At 42.0% G+C, this 15,479-nt stretch overlaps 1 protein-coding gene across 3 annotated transcripts in view; it reads right to left on the bottom strand.

Annotated features, from left to right (window-relative positions):
- Positions 1 to 15,479, bottom strand: part of LAMA2 (laminin subunit alpha 2) — a 546,302-nt gene that overhangs the window by 69,348 nt on the left and 461,475 nt on the right. For all 3 annotated transcript variants that reach the window (XM_077162869.1, XM_077162870.1, XM_077162871.1), the window contains 2 exons: positions 4,638 to 4,754; positions 2,965 to 3,147 (listed from right to left, as the gene is read on the bottom strand). In XM_077162869.1, coding sequence (XP_077018984.1) covers positions 2,965 to 3,147; positions 4,638 to 4,754 — 300 coding nt within the window. The remainder of the gene's footprint in view (positions 1 to 2,964; positions 3,148 to 4,637; positions 4,755 to 15,479) is intronic.

Genomic DNA, 15,479 nt, shown 5'->3' with positions numbered 1-15,479 from the left:
TTCTCACTTTCATAATTATTTGATTATTTAGATTTTAAACAACTTCTGGAAGTCAATTTTGATAATTTAATATTTGTATAGAAAATTATCCACATATTTGAAACTTAAAAATTTTTTTAGCATGGATTTTTTCCAAGTAGTTTAATATAAGGTGTTAAAGTTCCTCCCTTATCTAGTTATATCTCTTTTTGAACTTTGTCTATTAAATTTTATTTTCTTTAATGAATTAAGAAAAATACTAAAACCTACAAATAGTTTTATTTTATTACTTAATTTAAAAATTTTTAAATTATTTTATTCACATAGATTCACCTCATTTTTTCATGGAGTATATTATTTTCTGGCTTCTAAAACATTAAGATTTTCTTTCATCTTCTTTAAGATAATTTATTTTTTCTGACTTACTGATTTGATTGCCCAAATTGTTTACTTCAATACTTGTTTAGCAAAGTTGTTGCTCTCATTTCCCTTTGAGGATAGCTTTGGCCATATTTTTTTGGGTTCTCAAATGATGGATTTCAAAACTATCATTTTTAAGCTATTTTTCCATTTTACTTTTGACTTTCAATTTAAACTATAAAAGATGATTATGAGAGACTATTTCATATCTCAGTGATGGCATATTTGTTAAGGCCTGATTTTATTAGGTGTTTCTCCAGGTTTAACTCTTCAGAAGCTGAGAATAATTGCTTATAAGAAAGGGGGAAAGTGAAGTACAGGTGGGAGCAGTCAATGACAACAGAGGCCTAATCTGTTTTTAAACCTGCTGCAAAGAATTCATTTGACTTTTAATGGCTGAAGTTGTATTATCAGAAACATAACAATTCAGGTTCAATCCATGGAGGAATTAAATATTTCCACATTTTCATATGTGGATATCCTAAAGATGTTTCACTGATTTTAATAAAATTGAAAATATTTTTTGTCAACTACATTCACATACTACCTTCTTTATATATATGCATATATATGCATTAATACTGTGGCATTGGAAAGAATTGTTATACAATGTTTAAGGCAATATCAAAGCATGCATCATGCAGAGCTGAAGCTTTTTGCAACAGGCAACCAAGCATAAAGTTACTAAAAAGTATATAAGTTAAAATATACATACTGATTTCTGTAGGTAATTTCAGATGGAAGTAAAACAAAAAGAAGTTAGAAAACTCATGAGGAAATACTATCCATAGATACTATAACCTAGTGAGTATCAAAATAAATGATATTTCCTACAACAGGTACTAATTACAAATGTACCTGAATTTAAGACAAACAAACGTTATCAAATAAAAATGCATAAAAATATGGCATATAAGAAGCTATATTCATATTAAAAGAAGCTTTAATATAAAATGCTATAAATACTTTATTATATTATAGTTATTTATATATTTATAATAATTATAATATTATTGTTTTATAATAATAATACTCTATAAATACTTTATAAATACTTAAAACAGATCTAATTTAATTAATGTTTACAGAAAATTAAGCATTTCTTATGATAGAGGACAGGATAAAAAAAGGTAGGGATAAATGTTATGAAAAGATCACTTTTTTTTGAGAATAAACCTGAAGCTGAATGGTATGATATCTTAAAGTATAAAATAAGTAAACTGAGCAGTGACATTAAGTTAAAAGGTTATTTTCATTCATTTTGAGGGGAAATATCGTGATTTGGCAAGCATCAGGACTAGTCATTCAGACAGTCTTTGCCCCATAGGGGAAGGAATATCTGGGCTTTCATAAGAAAAGATAATATATCACCCATAAGAAAAGATAATGTATCACCCCTCCTACTCCCTTGAAGAAATGGCAAGTAATGAATCTTCTCCCTAGCTCTGCAGTGCATGTTTCCTGTGTCAGCACTTCTCCTTGCTCACGAGGAGTCATATGAGAGCATTTATGGTTTCGCAGCGTCTTTAGCCTTTGCTTTGAGTCTGGTATGCTGAAGCAGGCTCAGTTCCCCAGTCAGACAGCACCGGAGTTAGACAGCGTACATGGTCCATCATAGTGAGACATTCCTTACTGCATGCTACAAGTATTCTGATACCCAACGAAAGTGTTGGTCAATGAAAAGGGTTAATTCTTTAGCAGTGAAAAGTGTGAAAACCAAACTGACACCTCCTTTGTGGAATCCTATACTAAGATATTGTTTTATCATTTAATAGACTGGAGAAGATGCATAAAAAATCCTAATGGTTATTGACTGCACTTCATAATTTGAATGATCATTTTATAAAGTTATCCCTCATTTCCCTCAAATTTGTCTTCACTAGGTCCTTATTAAGTCAATATAAGTTGATGTAATATTTAAACAATGTGGAGAAATACTCTTATTTATAAGCTGGATAAATGTCTTATTATTATTTATTTTTATTTGTTTATTTTTTTGCCAAGGAAAGGCTGAGAGTGGAACCCGGGTCTCTGGCATGGCAGGCAAGGATTCTGCCACTGAGTCACCATGTCGCACTGCCCAATGCTTTATTCTTACTTCCTGAAAATCTTAACTAATAGGGATCTAAACAATAAATACCAAGATTTCAAGTTTTAAAGCATTGCAAGTCGACATCATTCTAAGGCCTGCTGACGTGTGTGCTCCGTAATCTCTACGTTCCGTGAAATGTCACTGACTCCGAGGATAGTTTCCCAAAGCGCATCTGCGCCTTCGAATGTGCTAAGGAATTAAGGCCTGCCTGGAGTCCCCACACTGGTGCCCTCAGGCCCTGAGGGTCGCAGCCTCCTGCACCCGGCAGCGGGTGAGCTGCAGCTCCGGGGCACGCGGGGAGACTCGTGTCCTCATGAGATCTTTAGGATGCTCCACCCTGGGGCCGGGCCTGACAACCAGTGGGCGGACACACTACTGGGGGGCCTTTTCGGGCCCCAGTGTTTACGGGTTTAGGACGCCTTTGTAGGGTGAAAAAGGAAACGATAAGACCAAGGTGAAAGAGGAGCGCTTACTGTTCTTGGCAGGGTCTCTCACGACGGCGTTGGTCCTGGCCACGCTGTCTGCCAGCTGCTGGTAGCTTGTCCTGAGGCCGTCCAGGTGCTGGTGGAGGTCTCTAATCTGGGCCAGCACGTCTTTCGCTGTGTCGTTGGCCTGTCCTGCTTGCTCCTTGACGGCTTGCAGCTTAGCGGCTGTGTCTGTCGGCAGAAGAGGCCATGGGCACCCAAACGAAAGGGCTGCCTTCCCCCACACTTGGCATGTGAGGCTGCGGCCAGCTGACCCCAGGGGCACAGCACAGAGAGAAGAGGCCCAAGGCTGGCTCATGCAGCGGTAGAATGTGAAGTAAATTTTTAGCAACATTAAATGCACTCAGAGACTTTTGCTGTGACTACCTGATTAGCTCTTAATATACCAGTGTGGTTATTCTAAATGCTTATTGCATAAGTGTATATTGGGATATGCTGCTGAACAGATTAAAGGGAGAAATGTATCCACATGAGCTACATAGCTTCATCAAAACTAGGCTTAAAATTTCATCAGCACATCCAATTTTGGGGTAAGTTAGACCATATATTTGTGTGTTTATGCTTGTTTTCAGTGACTAGAGCACTTGGAAATTTTCTATCCATTTCCTCTCTTACTATAGAACAGATGACATGAAAATCTGGAAAGTTACTCAGGTTTTTTAATGTTAAGACATGCAAAAACCTTTTAGACTGCAGCATTTGCTGTGTGGTATAGATGTGTGCATTTGTCTCCTTGATCAAAGCCTGCATAGAGAAAGAACAGCTCTTGCACTGCAGATGCTTCCCGTGTGTGTGGCTTATGCCTAAGGCCAGACTCTCAAGCTCAACTGCGGGATTCGAGTCTCATGTATGGCCTCGAGTATCACTACTCTACTGGGCATCACTGGGTTTATACTACTTCCTGCATTCTGAGAGCAAACACTGGCTGACCAATTAGGCCAATTATTCAGGAGAAAGACTGATTTGAATAACGTTTTACTCCCGCCCGTCCCTTAAGTTCTAAAGCAAACTAACCTTTACAGTGGGGGTAGTAAACCTGGTGGGTTTTGACATGAGGGATAAACACAGTGAACGTAAACATATTGAGTGAGCATTCGATACACGTTCCCAACTCTTATTATCACCCTATCATGACATTAACAGCATGACTACGGTGTTCCTAAAAGAATATGTGCTTTAAGGAACTAATATCAAACAATAGCATTAGGTAAATCTGATCAGTTAAAATGACATCACAGAGACATAGTCAACCATTAAAGTCCTGAAAGTTAGAATAATTAAGGAATTGATCTTTGCCAAGAGAGATATATTGCAAGGAAGATGGCTCTCATTATAACTGTGGTTACTGTAATAAAGAAGGACATAGTGGCAGCACATCAACGTGTAAGGGGCCAGTGTCCAAGGGATTTTATTCTTTACTACTAATACAAGAACTCCTGGGCTGAAACAAATGAGAACAATATAATGATGATATGGCTCTATCTTCCTTTGTGAAACATACTGCTATGGGTGCCAGCTAAGGTAACAAAGGATAAGAGATATTACAACATGAAGTATGGCTTAGTTTATCATTCTAACAAAGAAGAATTCATAAAGATACTAAAAGTTTACAGCATTCTTCAGACATTCAAGTTAGAGATTTCAGTGTACTGAAATCTTACCATTTGGAATGGCTGATAATTTTCCCAAAGTGTCATTCAAAGCTTTCAGGAGTTCTCCATTTCTAACATCTGCATTTTCTAACCTGCTCTTCAAGCCATTCAGATGACCTTCATTTTCTGTAGATGGAAAAAAAGGACAAAACAATATATTCAAATTTAATCATCCCCGAGCTCATAACTGGATGTACAATTTCATGTTATCTTTTACATGGCCTTCCAACAAAGTAAGAAAATGAATTTAATTTAATTGGTTTATTAGCAGCTGCTCATAAACATATTTTTAATCATAATATAAAACGTGTTTATATGATCACAGGACAGTTCAGCATGTTCAACAGTTACATCCTCGTCTTAGAATCTGATCTTTATCTGACCCAATTTGATAGCAAATTAAGCAAAAATGCCAAATAACAGGGAACTATTTATATCAATATGTCACATTCATCCAACGGATCTATGCAGCCTTATAAAGAACTCCATCAGTCAGTGCTGATGTGAACAGACCCTTAACACCTCTCCATGAAAGTAAGTGAGGGGCGCCATGTGTGTGCCGACATCTACACAGAAATTTGGCAGGGAGGGGGGCGGACAAAATAACAACAACAAAAAACACCAAAATCTCTGACAGTCCTTACAGAGGATCTAGGAAGGGAGGAGCAATTAGAGGTGGAGTGAGGGCCAGTGTGCTCAAGTCTTTCATTTTACACCTTGTTGGTTGGGTAAGTGGTTTGCTCTGTGCATACATGACTATTTTTGTCTTTAAAACAGCTAAGAGTAAGCTTCAGTAACCTGAACTGGAGAGGGCTGCTGCTGGCTGCCACCTTCCTAGCACCGAGCAGGCTGACCAGGGGAGAATGCCGCCCCCAGGACAGAGAGGCCAGCCCTCCCACCTGGCCCCTGCGCAGGCCTCGCCTGTATCAGCTCGCAGCTGAGAAGAAGAGGTCGCGGGGAAGGGAGGGAGGCAGAGGAAACTAAAGGTTTTCGGGTGTGACGACGAGAACCGTATTAATTATGTAATAGTGCACTGCATTTTGTATAATGGGCATTAGAGACAGATAAACAACCGAAGATGCTCACGTGGTCTAAGGGGAGCCGACAGGTGCTAAACTGAAGACCTGACATCACCGGAAACAGTGTAAAACACTCCAGCAACGCGTGACCCTAAAACATCGGTATGCCCACTGCAGTCACTGACACGTGACTTTCAATTCCAGCCCTTCAAAATACACTTTCCAAGTAATTAGGTTTTCTCCTTTGTTGATCACAATTCATCTTTCCTTTAATACTTACATTATTTTTCACTGTTTGCACTAAAATAACATTTCTGGAGCATTTCCTGAAAGTACACTTCTTGAAATAAGGCCAGTCTGATTGAAAGTGAGATCTATACGAATTCCTTGGTAATAGTGAAGAGGCTGCATTCATTTTTATTATTTTATTTTTTATTTTATTATTATTCACTCGGATGACTTCATCAATTAAGGAAAGGGAATATGCAAGTTTCATCTCCTAGCTTCTTGATTAGATTTGATGTTTTAAATAATGAAGCATTTAAAATGTTCTGGGAAGCAAGAAATTCATGTACAGTGAAAATTAATTTAGGGGGCATCACTGGGTTTCTACCATTTCCTATATTCTGAGAGCATGTACTGGCTGAACAATTAGGCCAATTACTTAGTAGAAACACTGACCTTACTCCTGTCCCTCCAGCCTAAAGCAGTAGTTTTGATCCTCTTCAATCTGTACTAGAAAGTCAAAATGTGTATATTCTGACCTCATTCCAATTACTACACTTCATTTGCATGACTCTGGTTCCTTCTTAATTTATCCTTCCTATACTGTGATTATTTTTTTCTAAAGTAGTTTCTGGAATTTCTCAAACCCAGTTTGAACATGTTGTAGCTCTGGGAGTGGAGCTTGGAGAATGGCAGATTTTAAAATGGAAAACCCAGAAAATGTAGTGATGACAACCTAAAACAGTAAGCACACCAAGCTTAGTTTGTAAATAAAAGACATTTGGGCCACGGTTTAGCTCATGGTCCAGTTTGAATTATAATACAAAGGTCCAAACAACAGAATTATTAACAGTCAAAAAAAATCAAAACAATACTTGTCATTCTTGGCAAAGAAGAAAAGGACCCAAATGACAATCCACAACATTTTGTAAGGTTCTTTCTCCCTGTTTCTTCAGCGCTCATCCCCAACAGCTGTGGCCAATTCATTCTCTTTGTCTTCTCTTTAAATGTTTCCCCTGCCAAACTGCAAAGGTCCCCCTTCCCTCTGCCACCAGCTTCTTCAGCTCCCTTCCTAATTCTGTCCTCATGCAGAGGACAGATGCCCATGAATGGGCTTGGCAAGGAGAGGGACCATAGGGGAGGGAGGGGAAGCAGCAGAACAGCCAGAGAAGATCTGAACTTCCCCGGCTTACTGTCATTTCCCTTGGCCATTATTCCATTGAAATGGAACAAGGCAGACACATCCAGATTGTAAGTGACTAGATGGAGTGCCAAGTCACCACCATTAATAATAAACATCTACCCGTGTTTGCCATGTGCCCAGCACTCTACAAAGTGGATTAGAATTTAATTAAATAAGAAAATTAGAACTGCAACACTGAACTCTGCTATATAAGAAATCAAGATAAAGCTATACAAGTAATTTATTTGATCATCAATATCTTCTCATAAAATTCTAGTTAATAAAAATAGGGAAACAATCAAATGCACATAGGACTTGGAAGATGTAGGTTTAAAAATTTGATGTGTGTGAAATGAAGATGGTAGCACCCTCCTTCACATGACTGATATGAGAAATCAATCAGAGGATGCATGAAAAAGTACTGGAATTACCACAGGCACTTAGTACATGATAATGCACTCATGTCGGCTTGGTAATTGCCCTGGTGTTTAATGATGTTGTCAATAACGTTACTGATGACTTATTTTCTTCTTTGCCTACCCATAGTCTAGAGCCTATCTTTGTCTATTTCCCTTTTAAATGTTCAAAGTATATTTATTTATCCCTCATTTTTAAATTAAAAATCAGGATCGTTTTTATAGATTTTAGTAGATTCTTGTGATGTTAAGTTCAAACTCCATCTAGTTAAGTTTCTCAAATGCAATTTTTATTGTTTCTTCATACAAACAGAGCACAAATAAATGCCTCCAGGGAGTCCCAACCACAAGGATGAAATTTGTGGAACTGCTATTAATTTTGAAGGGATCTGGTTAAATGGAATCTAAAGGCAAGCTGCCCATCTAGATAACACTTTGCAGTGAATGCTTGCATTATCATGACATTTGTCCAGTTATGAACAACTATTCATACACACACATTAACACTTCTGATTTGCTCCTTTTCCAAAAGATGGAAGGATATCCTCTTTAAGACTTCCTTTAGAGAAAAATCAGTTAATTCATAGAGCTTCTATTTCCTGTATGTGTTTCACCTTTGGTTCCAGAGGTTATTTCTGAGTTAGAGATCAAGTTCTGCAGTGTTTCCATCTGCAATTCTGAGGCAGGAGGTTTGGGATGGACTTAAGTCTGCATGTGGTGGACACTCTGACTTTGCCTTCCTGGTAGTGAGTGATATTCTAGTACGCAGAGGTGTCCACGTACTCACCCCTTAGCTCCTTGATCATTTATTAGGGCCGTGCATTAATGTGCCACATTAGGGCCCATAACAGAAGTTCAAAGTGTTTGCCCAGCAGTGGTTAAAAGTATCATCTCTTGAGACAGACCGACATGGTCTGAAATGCTGACTCCACTATACACGTGCTGTGGGACTTAGGGCAGTTTGTTTAAACTCTTTGAACTCAGTTTTACTAAGTGGGGATGATATCTACCACATCAGGAAATCATGTGGAAGAATAAGATAGCAAATGTAAATTGCTTAAGGTTCCCTGTTGCTTTTGGGAGCAAGACGTAGGGGATCCTCTCCATGCAGAATTCCAGTTTAATCTCCTCGGTTGACTCAGTGACTGCTCTTAAGTAATTGAAACATTAGCATCAAATGGATGGAACTTTCTGGCTAAAAGTGTGTGTTTTTTTAATATTAGGCAATTTTGGCACAATAATGCACAACGTTTTAAAACTAAATAGTACCAAAGGACTTCTAAAAATAGTAGTTACCTGTTGTTCCAGCCCATTTAAATCCAGTTCCTCTCTAAGGACCCTCACTTTAAATCCTTGCAGCTGCTCCGGCTGGAATATATCCTCTTTGCAGGTCTAAAATATTTTATATTGTTATCTATCGATGGTTAACTTTCATAAAATATCTGTTGACATCAGTGTCGTACATGGTGAGGACTAAGTCTTCTCCCGTGCGTTCTTATTTACCCCATCCTTTCCACACAGCAGACTCTCTAGTCAAACATTCTACCTCGCCTTTGCTCACTGCTGCAAACAGCATATAGAGAGGGTCCACGCTCAAGCAAATCATGTACATGACCACATCTTCTTTGATAGATCTTTATTTTTCCCTCTGAGGATGTTTTAAAACAGTGACTTAAAATTGCAATTTGGAACGAGGGATGGGAAAACCACTACGAAACTCCTGACATTATGAGCTTCCTTGAAAGTTTTAACATAATCCACCCAGGCTAATCTTACTTTTAGTAAATAAATTAACCTGTAGTCAAGGTTTCAAAACCTTTTTTCATCCAGCTTCTTAGAAGATAACTTTCCTATAAGGAGAAGGTGTGTGAGCCACATTGGTCTGTGTCAACTCGGGAGGTAAGTGTCTTCCCACTTACTGATTACGCTTCTTTATACCAACTCAGTGTACATCAAAGCACATTAAGCCATACATATAAATATTATACTAAATTATATGTCTCATATAATTATACATGATATATGACTATATGATTCCTGAGATACATGGAACCAGTAGTTGTCCATCAGCTGACCTGCTGCCATGATAAATCAGAGCAGGCAGTGACAAAGTTTCTAGTTGCCCTCCTATAAGAGACCTGGATTGGAGCGTCTATTTCCTTAGGGATCTTTATTCCAGAGTTTGCTTCCTGAACCAAATATAAAATAAAAAATGGCTTAATATCTTAACATTAGTCCAGTTCTTGGCTTTTTGGAGACATGATTTCCTTTAAATCTAAACTTAGATATCTGTTGCTTATGAAGCTTGATCTCTCAAAATCAGGTAGGAGAATGGATATATTTTAACATTTGTATATTTTTAAGTTATTTACAAAGCACTAATTGATGAATGTAGAAAGCCCTTATTAGGTTGATGGAGCGATTTGGAAGAATTAGAAACTCTGGCTCCTGTTCTTGGGGAGCTTATGACAGTGCAGACAGAGAGAAACAGAGGTGTAGGAATTTTTAGAGCAATTGCAAAGACTGTATCAAGAAGAACAGCATAATTTAATGTTAAATATGTATATATACATTTACTTTTCGTCTTTTTTTATTGCATGGGCAGGCAATGGAAAGTGAATATATGCATTTACTTCTACAAATATTGTTCTAGAATGAAGTATAGTAAAAGTGTGATTAAAGTGTGGTTAACCAAGAGATTCAATTTTAAGCTGACTATTAAAAGGGCAAGGATTAGTAAAGAAAGAGGGATGGGCCCCTCAGATACGGGGAACCACATGTGGTGGATGGGTGGGTAAAGAATGGCAGAGGTTGGGGTGAAGAGGAGAGAGTGTTTATACAGAACAGGAGTCAGTGCAGCTCCGTGAAGAAAGAGAAAGGTCATGGAGGGCATCTGCTACCGGCCTAAGGATCACAGATTATTTTATAGAGTAACATGCACTAGGTCAAATAGCACCTTGGTACAAATTAGCAAACCCCATCCCTTCATGCAAACACTTAACTAGCACCTGCTAGAAAATTCTTTTATAGTAAATATACACATCTACAGGGACATCCACTGTTGGTGCTGTGCTGGGTTGGGCCGTGCTGGGTTGGGCTGTGCTGGGGTCATGCTGGGATTGTGCCGTGCTGGGGTTGTGCCGTGCTGGGGTTGTGCCGTGCTGGGGTTGGGCCGTGCTGGGTTGGGCCGTGCTGGGTTGGGCCGTGCTGGGGTTGGGCCGTGCTGGGGTTGGGCCGTGCTGGGTTGGGCCGTGCTGGGGTTGGGCCGTGCTGGGGTCGTGCTAGGGTTGGGCCGTGCTGGGGTTGGGCCATGCTGGGGTTGGGCCGTGCTGGGTTGGGCCGTGCTGGGGTTGGGCCGTGCTGGGTTGGGCCGTGCTGGGGTTGGGCCGTGCTGGGTTGGGCCGTGCTGGGGTTGGGCCGTGCTGGGGTTGTGCTGGGGTTGGGCCTTGCTGGGTTGGGCCGTGCTGGGGTTGTGCTGGGGTTGTGCTGGGTTGGGCTGTGCTGGGTTGGGCTGTGCTGGGGTTGGGCCGTGCTGGGGTTGTGCTGGGGTTGGGCCGTGCTGGGTTGGGCCGTGCTGGGTTGGGCCGTGCTGGGGTTGGGCTGTGCTGGGTTGGGCTGTGCTGGGTTGGGCCGTGCTGGGGCCGTGCTGGGTTGGGCTGTGCTGGGTTGGGCCGTGGTTGGGCAGTGCTGGATTGGGCTGTGCTGGGTTGGGCCATGCTGGGTTGGGCCGTGCTGGGGTTGGGCCGTGCTGGGGTTGGGCCGTGCTGGGTTGGGCCGTGCTGGGTTGGGCCGTGCTGGGGTTGGGCCGTGCTGGGTTGGGTTGTGCTGGGTTGGGCCGTGCTGGGTTGGGCCGTGCTGGGTTGGGCCGTGCTGGGGTTGGGCCGTGCTGGGGTTGGGCCGTGCTGGGTTGGGCCGTGCTGGGTTGGGCCGTGCTGGGGTTGGGCCGTGCTGGGTTGGGCCGTGCTGGGGTTGGGCCGTGCTGGGTTGGGCCGTGCTGGGGTTGGGCCGTGCTGGGGTTGTGCTGGGGTTGGGCCTTGCTGGGTTGGGCCGTGCTGGGGTTGTGCTGGGGTTGTGCTGGGTTGGGCTGTGCTGGGTTGGGCTGTGCTGGGTTGGGCTGTGCTGGGTTGGGCCGTGCTGGGGCCGTGCTGGGTTGGGCTGTGCTGGGTTGGGCCGTGGTTGGGCAGTGCTGGATTGGGCTGTGCTGGGTTGGGCCATGCTGGGTTGGGCCGTGCTGGGGTTGGGCCGTGCTGGGTTGGGCTGTGCTGGGTTGGGCCGTGCTGGGTTGGGCTGTGCTGGGTTGGGCTGTGTACCACCTGGACAGCCATATGCAGCATCCCTGGAATTGGGAGCCAGTTTAAATTACGGCTCACGAGCACGTTCTGATATTCAGAGGAAGATCACTCGGTTAGGTGTGCATACGAGTAGGGGAAGACCAGCTCTGGCTCTGCTGAGCCCCACACTGCTGCTGGTTTAGCAGGTCAGGTGTGAGGTGGAAACAGTAACCACAGAAACAAAATTACAGATCTGAAAAATGAAAGGAAGCAAAGGGTTGGCAGGATTTGGAAACAGATCTGATTTGGAGAGTGATATAGAGAAGGGTTCAAAAAACAAAGTGGTTAAAACAGGGAAAAGTAATATACAAAACAAGCAATAGCACAAAGAAGAAACAGTGGTGAAAAATAATTCATCTTGCTGTCCATTACAGATGACAATAGTATAAGAGCACTGTGTACAACTCTCATCACTTTTTGGGTTTTTTTTGCATGGACAGGCACTGGGAAACGCTCATCACTTTAATAATAGAAGTAAAATGAAAAGAAATTAACAGAAATTTATTCAGCTGTTGGTGTTTTATCCACTTGGCCCTGCTTTATGCACTACAAGTTGTCAACTCTACTAAATTCATAATATTATTCCATTTTGTTAATTTTATTATATTATATTGTATTTTCATCTTCAGGTATTTAAAGGATATGAGAAGTACAGTTCCACTCAAGTTGCTTTATTATACTCTTCCAGCCATCTGGACAGTCCTTCACCTCTGTAACGCTGAGGTGTCCACACACCTGTCCCCTGCCGCCTCCACCACCCAGTGCAGGGTCCTCAGTCTGCAAGAGGGACGAGCAGCAAGGAAAGGACGGGAGGACCTTGTTCCTGTCCTGACCTCTGGCCAGCGGATTTGATGACACTGCTGTACCCAGTCTTTCCACTTTTCTTCGTAAGTCTCCAAATTCCCGGTGTCACGTGGGTGACCATGGAGGTGGGTGAGGATGACATGCTTTCTTGAGCCCGTTATACCCTCCAGCTTCTTCAGGACATGCTCCTGGACCTTCCTTCCCCGGCAGCATCGCAGGTTTGGGGCCTGTGTTCGGACTGGGACTGCCTATCTTGTGCAGACTTGTATTCTAGAGGCTCTGGCTGGGAGACCCTGGAATCACTGCGCTTTACAGGGAGGCACGCTACCGCAGAGCCCTGTTCTGATTTCAAAGTGCCAAATTAGGTCTTGTTGATGGGCCCAGCTCCTGGCAGGTCTGGGACAGCAGCTGCTGCCCTGCCTACGCTCTTCCTCACTCTGGAGGGTCACAGCAGGAGCCCCGGAAAGGAGGGAATGGGCGCGCGGCTGGTGTTAGGATCCCAAAGACCCAGGACACCAGGAGAGAAGCGAGTCCCATCTGCAGCCAGGGGAACGAGGAACCAAAATGACCAGACATTGGAACCCACTTTTGGTTTCTCAAGGACAGACGTAAAGCCAGCTGCAGGCCTGCAGGGTGATTTTGTTTTGGCCGGCAAGGAGTTTTTAAAAGAAATTGAAATTGAGTAGCGTCAAGTAAGGCAAGCATCCTCTGGACTAACACAGGACTCCAGTCCCTTCTACCATCTGCCAGGCTCTCGAAGGCATTTATCACTCTTGCTGGTCCAGGCATCGTGTGCAAAGCTCGGCCCCCAGATTCTGATTCCACATACAGCACAGCCCAGACGAGCTCTCAGCTGCAGCCTGGCCTTCACTGCATAGTACTTGGTCTCCTGCTAAGATGAGCCAAAGGAATGCTCTGTAAGACCTGCTTTCTGTCCTCTACACACAGGATGTATTTGGGTATGGCAAGCCAAGCTCATTTTGAGGAAAGAGCTTTTCAATAGCTCCATATTTTGCACTCTTTTGCTATCCCCCCCCACCCCTGTTTCATTTTTTACCTTGGTCCAAGTCCCACTTAGCTTTATTTCCTTGATTTTCTCTGCATCCTGAAGCGGTGACTAAACCTCTGTAGGGGGAATTGGCAATTTCATCAACAGGAAAATATTACTTTGTTCTCTGGATTTCAGACAAGCCAGGACCCAGGTTAGATTTCATTAATTTAGTCCAAAATTGTTCTTTTTCAGTGGAGCAGACTGTGTGACTGGCTTTCACATACTTACTAACGGAAAGGTAGATTCAGGCACTGGCGGCATTTGGATTCAAAGGAGTCTATCATTAATAATAAAAGTCAAAAGTCAACTCCTGCTTCATACTTTAGTTTAATAGCAATGAAGCATTCTTTATTCTCTCGTTTGAGTATAAAATAACCTAGAATACCAACAGGATAATTTCAAGTGTGTCACATCTATGATCTCCGACTCTTTTTGATGTCCTTGTCTGGACTAGATGACCGAGCATTTGGAGGGCAGAGCATGTTGACTGGTTTGACAAAAATTAATCTTTGGAATAATGTTTGGTACTGTTCTGACTGGCTTTGGACAGCACTGTATGTCATAAATACACCAAATCAATGCTCTTGGGCTTGGGAATAGATTTTTTAATTTCATGTGCCAGTCATTCATTTCACTGAAATGTTACCCATTAATCCTAAGTAATTAAATATTTTCACTTGTTTGAGGCAGAGAGAAAAATGAGCAGTAAATTAAGAAGTAAATAAAATGGAGTTACTCTAACACGTTCACTCTTAAAATCCTATTATTGTTGGCCTCTAACATACCATCCTCCACTTGACTTCCTGGGTGCAGACAGCCCACGAGGGCGCCAACTGCCCGCTGCACCGACAGCTTCTCTTGTCCATCCGCAAAGTCGTATTCTTTTGGTCACTTAGTCCAGACAAGTGTATCAAAAAGAGTCTGTGATCATAGATGCGACAGACTTGAAATTACTCTGTGGGGACTCTGCCGATGGCATTAATTCATCTTCCAACTCTGTCATCAGTCTGTACCAAGCCTCACATTCAGCAGCAAAAGGCTTTTTGTCTCTGTAGACATTCAATCAGCACAATACAGACCAACGTCAAGTCTCAAACAAGGCATGGGGGCACGTTTACTTTTAACAGATGTATATTCAAAAATTAAAAAGCAAGACAAATTGTTCCTGACACATGCCAACATCCTCCAGGCAAGGACAGTGTACACATGGCAGGGAGGGGAGCTGCGTCATTCTTGACAAAATATTCAGGGACTAACCAAATTCAATTGAACCGAACCAAGCAGCAAATTAGAAATGTGGAGGGTATACTGGTCCCACCATTTTTATTCCTTATAACTCCAGGCACCACCATGAGAAAAATGACTAAATCTCTGCCTTAATAGCTGCTGACAAGAATTTTGCTCTGTGGGGCCTATTTTGGCAGTTCCAGGTGGTACGATAGAGCATTTTCCTTATTAACAGCCATTTTATAACTTGTCTAATTGGCCACAAATCAAGAAAATGTCATAATGCAGCAAGAAAACATTATAAATTCCATCACAGCCTTGGCTTGGCCTTCTGGGGAAATTATTCCTTCAGTAGTTTGTGAGTTTTCATTACTTTAAATAATGTACTGCGTGAACTACAAAAAAAACATAATATTTAACTAATGAACATTTTGCCTAACTCTTTCTACCATGCCTGTTGTTACATTCATTTTTCCCTAAAAATGGAATTCCATTTTTAGGAAGAAAGGATTTGTGGAGACAAGGGCAGTGCTGGGAATAGGGTGAGGTGAGAGAGGCCCTAAAACTCTCAATAACCAAGGTAAAATATTTTAAT

The sequence above is a fragment of the Tamandua tetradactyla genome, chromosome 5 (genome assembly GCF_023851605.1).
Source record: "Tamandua tetradactyla isolate mTamTet1 chromosome 5, mTamTet1.pri, whole genome shotgun sequence".
Classification (NCBI taxonomy): domain Eukaryota; kingdom Metazoa; phylum Chordata; class Mammalia; order Pilosa; family Myrmecophagidae; genus Tamandua; species Tamandua tetradactyla.
The sequence above is the reverse complement of the archived record's forward strand: the minus strand, read 5'-3'. Positions and strand labels throughout refer to the sequence as shown.